Source organism: Vitis vinifera, chromosome 5, assembly GCF_030704535.1.
Source record: "Vitis vinifera cultivar Pinot Noir 40024 chromosome 5, ASM3070453v1".
NCBI classification, from domain to species: domain Eukaryota; kingdom Viridiplantae; phylum Streptophyta; class Magnoliopsida; order Vitales; family Vitaceae; genus Vitis; species Vitis vinifera.
The window spans coordinates 12841034-12847606 of NC_081809.1; the positions used below are offsets into that span (position 1 = coordinate 12841034).

Consider the following 6573-nt stretch of genomic DNA (forward strand, 5'->3'; position numbering starts at 1 on the left):
TTCAATTCTCGGATTTACTTGTCCCTTATCTTGGAACTTTAATTTTCGTTGCAACCTTTCCGATTCTGAGATAGAAGATTTAGAAGGCCTCATGCGGTCACTTGATTGTTTGCATTTGTCATCTTCGGTTTCAGATGCGAGCTCCTGGTCTTTATCTTCTTCAGGGCTTTTTACAGTCAAATCTTTCTTTCTTGCCTTATCCCAATGTTCTGGTTCTCCTCCAGTTTTCCCTTCTAAGTTCGTTTGGAATTCTCAAGTCCATTTCAAAGTCAAGTCCTTTGTTTGGTTGGTGGCACACAAGAAGGTAAATACTAATGACTTACTACAATTGAGAAGACCCTACAATGCTCTTAGTCCTGATATTTGTAAGTTGTGCATGAGGCATGGAGAATCAACAGATCATTTTTTCCTACATTGTTATTTGACAATGGGGTTATGGCACAAATTATTTCAGTTAGCCAAGACGGATTGGGTCCCCCCAATGAGCATTTCCGACATGTTGTCCATCAATTACAATGGTTTTGGTTTATCTAAGAGAAGAATAGTTTTGTGGCAAGCTGCTTGCATAACTATAATTTGGGTTGTGTGACGAGAAAGAAATGCGATGATTTTTTAGGATAAAGCAAGGAATTCAGAGAATCTTAGAGATTCTATTCATTTCCTTGCTTCTCTTTGGGCTTTTTATTCCAAGGTCTTTAAGGGGACTCCCCTTATTGTGTTACAACTTGATTGGCTAGCGGCGTGTAATTCCTTTGGGTTGGTCTAGTCTAGAGAGTTTGTTCGTTATTACATTGTAATTTCTTGTTTTCGTATTCTTGTAGTTGAGTTTTCTTTGGTGGGAGGATTCCTCATCCTTCTCTTGTACTTCTTTTTTCTATCAATATATTCTTTTGTTGTTTCCTATCAAAAAAAAATTATGAATTTTCAAACAAAATTGAATTTTTTGTAATTTTGTATGTTATATTTTATTAAATGAGTATTTTAACTGTAGGTTCTCTCTAGTTTCAAGTTTGAAAATTTTAAAATATATTTACTTTTATATTAAATTTTTATTGCTTGATTTCTCATAAAATTTAGTGCATTTAAATGTTTACATGCTACTTGATTTTTTATAAAATTTAGTGTATTTAATTGTTTACATTAAAATTATAAGTAACAACTATTAAACTTTCATAAACTATCAAACTTATATTTTACTTTTAAGGGTTTTAGTGATTGTGTTGTTTATATCTTACTTTGAGGATCAATTATTCTGATACTTTATATGAAAGATAATCATTAAATAAAATATTTCAGCACTTTTAATTGATTTATATTTAATTATTTGAAAAAAAAATCCTTAATTTTACTATATAAATTATTGAATTCTTTAAAAAATTTTGTTAAAAAAATGACTACATTGTTTAATATTTTTTAGTGAAATTTGTTGTTATTGCTTTTTAAAATTTTTTTGATAAATTTCTTTGAATGTTTTTTATAAACTTTTATAATAACATTTAAAACACTTTTTTAACTAATGTGTTGGTATTTTGGCTATTTATCATAACTAATGTCTAAACGTAATTAATTTGTTAAATGATAATGAAGGTCATTAATTATATTTAAAAGTTATCATAAAAACTATAATCTGCTTGCCCCCGTTGACAAAAATTCCTAGCTCTGCCACTGAACTGCATCATAGATGTCAATGCTCAAAGTGCAATGCACATTATAAAAATAAATAAATAAATAAACAAAACAAAGTAAAGTGGCCCACATTCATGCATTTTCAAACATAATTGCACATGCATTACCACAAACCTTGAGAAAAAGACCTAATTGCATCCTCCCTCCATGCTTTAAATGATGATCCTCCCTTAGCTGCACATAAATGTCATGATATAATCAACTAAAGAGAAAACAAAATAGATCATAAGAATTTGAAAACCTGCAAGAGGAACATTAATAAGCCCAAAATAAGCAAGCTTCGTACCTTTTACCTAGTATAGTCAAACTTCTTACCTTTTCAAATAGGTGACGCATGCACAAAGGAAATGAACTGTTAGCTACTTGATCTATGTCTTTTATTGATATCTCTACAAATTCTCTTGGCTGCAGAAGCAATGAACAAAATTGAATGCGATCACCTTGAAAATCTTTCACCTAATGGTAATGTATAAAATGAAGCATTGCAGGATACCTGAGAATAGTCTGGACCCAAATAGCTTGTAGATAAGGCTTCTACAATCTAAACAACACCAAGAAATTTCAAGCACTTTTCTTGAAAATAAACAACACTTTTTATTCTACATGGTTCGCAAGGCAATACTCACAGGAGTCAGCCGCTCCTTCTCTTGTTCTCTGATGGTAGAAGTCCATTTTCTGCAAGAAAAAGATGCATCTTCTGAGTTCAAATCTAAAGAATGCAATCCCATTCTGAGTTATATTTGATGATGGAGCCATGTGATGAGTGGAAATGATTGCATATTCACTGCCAAACAATGTCTTTTTGTTCTCCATATTTTCAGAAAACAAAGATGATCTGCAAACCTACGACAAGAATAAACCTAATAAAAACCTTCAACTTCTGCCTCATGGTGAAACAGATGTAGGCTAAAAGCTATTTATAGTGGTATCATGTAGTGAGCACTGGCAAATATATTATATGAATAATAGAATGCAGGATCTTTCTCACACAATAAAGTTAAGGCACATTTCAACAAGAAAAGCACAAATAATTTCAAATAAGTATATTTATTGCAGCAATAGGCAAGATATAACCAATATATCCAAAAGATTTTATAGTGATGAAATAAGAAAGCTAAGTAGCACAGTTTTCTAATTGCATGTGGCTGTACATGCCTATTCATATTATAAATGTATCCATTGTTTTTCGAAGCAATGAAGATGGTTTCAAAAGTATAACACCAATGTTACCTGTTTGTCAGCACAAGTGCCTTAGATAGATGGCTGCGAAATTGTGTGACAACGAGAGAAACCACCTGAGAAAAAAATAAGGCAAATAAACATTAATTAGAGTGAGAAGGTTGATCATTTTATAGATTAAGTGCACCAATGAAAAAGCAACCATTAATGTCCACCTGATTCATAGCAACATATGCATGCCCTTTCTGAAGAAACACTCTACGGCCAGCTACAAGTTCAGGGACTTCTTCAAACGGTACCTTCATTAGGGAGGGGAAGGAAGATTTATAAATAAGGCAACCCAACTGCATGGCAGTGAGCATTGAATTCAACGTCCCTTTTGTTTAATCTTTTTATCTTCTGCCCAAAAAACAGGACAGCCAGTGGTTAAAAAACCATCTGATTGTATTAATTCTGATGTGGGAGCCATCCCTGCTTGATTTTGAGCAGTTACTCATGTTTGGACAACCATCTTGAATGCATACCACTTACTCGTGTAAGAAGGCTTATTCCCATACCCTTCTGCTAGGATAGATATTCCTTTAAACAACAACCTAAGATTGCATTAATAAACCTGAGGAGAACTAACAAAGCAAAGGAAACAAACCTTGAAGTATATAGCATCAGCTGCAAAAAGAAGGAAAGGACAGAAGAAAGAAAGCATATTAGAGAAAAATGTACTATCACTACTATACTAAGGTTTTCTGTACCCAAAAGCAAAAAAAGTTGAAGCAAATGTATAAAACATAATGTCTAGACTCTAGAAGGAATTACATTTTTAAAGAAAACAAAATAAGTGAATATAAAACAAATAAGATAAACTATACAATTGAAGAACATAAAATAAAGGACCAAAAGAAAAAAAAAATAATACAGAGATAGGAAGGAAGCTCAACCTCAATTGCTTTTTTAAGAAAATAAATTAAATGTTCCAAAAACAAATTTCCCAGCATTTATATGGTGATAAAAATGTTATTATTTTTAGGGCCACACCCATGAAACTGATATGATGATCAAATTGGATTCATGAACATATATGGCATTTGATACCAATTTTATGACGGATCCAATCCTAGATTAAAATCCACCTAAGCCTTTTATGACCTATATGCGAGATAAACTAGGCTCCGATACCATATTGGACAATCAATTTTCTTAAAAGTTTAAGCTATTAAGATTTGGACTCACAATGTATATCATGCTCTCTAACAATCACAAACTCAAACCTACCAAACTGCTTCAAACAAGCAAAGGTTTGATTGGGTTTTTCAAAGATCCACATATATAGGGTTAGCCTAAATCTAACCTGATAACAAAACCAAGTCACACTTAAGCCTACAAAACCTGCAATCCTGACCCCACAAACCTAAATAAAATGTTACTATTATGAGTTTATAATTTAACTTTTATTATTGTTTTTTTTATTTCTTTCCAGATTAGCAGGTTAGATCATGTTTGATGCCATCTCAAATCTCAGCCTACATCATTGGAAACCTTGGTTCTCATATCCTTTTGGATCCATAGTGCAGTTAATCATACCGTGAATATGATTTTATTATTCAGAAGGGGGCTTAATTTCACATCTTTTCCATGATCCAAACAATGGGGACCTAGATATAATTATTATTCCATCCCAGGAGATATGGTGCCCTAGATACCGTGCCAAACATGGCCTAAGGCCAATCTTGGCTTCAAGAGAAAGGGATATGTTTCACATAAGATTTGGGCTCAAAGCCAATCTTGCCAAACATTTGGGCTCAGAAAATTGTACTTCTAATAATACCTCTAAGTAAAATTAAGAAATCTATAGATGACCAAGTGTTTCACATAAGATTTAAAGGACAGCATCATAATTTTGAAAAACATATAGAAAGAAAATGGTTATTCAGATCAAAGATGGCCAGTAAACTGAATGAGTAATCTGTTCTTACCACTGGGTAAAGACTGCCCAAAGGAACGTGCAACTTGGCCCAATTTTTCCTTTACACTCTGTAGAAAAAATAGGTAACAGTAAATAATTGCAAGACAAATTAAAAGGGGCCTTAGGTTGGGATCTTGTCACAAATTTAAGCTTATGTGGATTTTTGCTTGCAATTTCCTGTCTTTTCAAGGTGTGCAATTTCCTGATCCTTTCACATATAAAACAGATTTAACATAACAAGAAAAAAGCTCAATTTAGCAGATGGAATAGTACCTCAAATTCGGCATGGCTAACTGCTTTATAAGGATGGTCAAATTCTGCCAATAACACCCTCTGTGATCCAGGGAGCCAATAATTGATCAGAATTTGACTTGAATAGTACATTAGCTCCACATAATATGAATAAATCCTACCTGAGCTTCTGGAGTTTCAAGACGGAATCGGTGGCGAAAGAGGGCAGTCTCCATGGAAAGAAACCATTTCCTTAACTCTTCCCTAAAGCACCAGGATAAGATCATATTTAGAAATTGATAAATAAATAAATAAATTTCAAACACCATAAGAATGCCTGAAATCCCAAAAACTAGAGAATGGGAGATAGAGAAAATGAGAAAAACAAAAACTTACGTTCTACAATAAACGAGCCTAAGAACAAAGTGGGAAATTATATCCTTGTTGACAAACTCAGATGCCTGTGGATGCCTCATATTTGCCTTCCATAGATCGCTTACCTTGTAAATCCAACAAGTCATCAAGTATAAAGAAAAACTATCTAAATTAAAAGAAAAATGAACCTCAGTCTATAATTCTACCAATTTTTCCATTTCGTCAGGCTTCTTTCCTCGGGATAATCCATCAGAAATCCCTTTAAGAACTGCATTAAACATTAATAACCTCCAATTAACCCAAAAAAAACACCTTAAAATATAAATCCCAAGATTAAATCCTGATGGTTCTCATCTTCGATTTAGAAAAAATAGAGCAATAAGTAAATAAAAAAGTAATAATCTTAGTCTTTTCCTTTTTAAATAATGAAAAAAAATAATTAACTACGCTAAGTCAAAAAGTTGTATTAGACTCATATTAGTAGACTTCTTTTGTCTAGAATCATTTTTAAAATTCTGAATTCATTTCTTTTCCTAAATTTTCTTGGCAACCAAACGCGAACCGAAATCCAGATAAAAGAAAATGAAACTCCCAATTTTCGTGCAAGACCTGAAAGTTAAAATAACATGGAAACCCTAACGCGCCGGTTGTATACGGAATAAACAGAGGAAATGGATTTGCCTCACTTTTCTCAGTTTTAAACAACGAGAAACTTAACAGATAGAAAATTGAACTTCTTTTTAGTTCCTAGATTTTCTCAGTAACCAAACGGATATCAAGCAATGATATACCTCGAAGCCGATCTATGGCAAAAAGTTCAAAATCTTCTAGCCTGACTTGCAGGGGAGGAGCTGAACGGTAGAGAGGGAGTGTTGAGACGACATCGTCGACCTTGGAAGACCTCCTCTGAGATCGGATTATTTCCATTTTTGCCCTTCTCACAATCGCAGTGCAGCTAGTTGCCTAGATAACAAAAAGCTTCATCTTCACCCCCACAAAAGCGCGCCAACATGTGGCCGAGTGAAAATGGCGGGAAACCGCTTTGCAGGTCAGCTCAAGCCCAGCCCAATAATCCCCAGTCCGCAAAGCCCAACCCATTCCAACTGCGTGCAAACTCCCTTTTCTTCCTCTCCATCTTACCA

The 6573-nt window shown here is 33.6% G+C and overlaps 1 protein-coding gene across 1 annotated transcript in view; it reads right to left on the bottom strand.

The window, feature by feature from the left end:
* LOC100244238 (probable DNA primase large subunit) overlaps nt 1-6573 on the bottom strand; it is a 40941-nt gene extending 34368 nt beyond the window's left edge. The window contains exons 1-13 of the mRNA XM_010651936.3: nt 6223-6573; nt 5638-5699; nt 5453-5556; nt 5239-5320; nt 5099-5158; nt 4836-4893; nt 3512-3531; nt 3081-3164; nt 2917-2981; nt 2313-2361; nt 2180-2227; nt 2002-2091; nt 1801-1860 (exon numbers count right to left, since the gene is read on the bottom strand). Coding sequence (XP_010650238.1) covers nt 1801-1860; nt 2002-2091; nt 2180-2227; nt 2313-2361; nt 2917-2981; nt 3081-3164; nt 3512-3531; nt 4836-4893; nt 5099-5158; nt 5239-5320; nt 5453-5556; nt 5638-5699; nt 6223-6358 — 918 coding nt within the window. The 5' untranslated portion in view covers nt 6359-6573. The remainder of the gene's footprint in view (nt 1-1800; nt 1861-2001; nt 2092-2179; nt 2228-2312; nt 2362-2916; nt 2982-3080; nt 3165-3511; nt 3532-4835; nt 4894-5098; nt 5159-5238; nt 5321-5452; nt 5557-5637; nt 5700-6222) is intronic.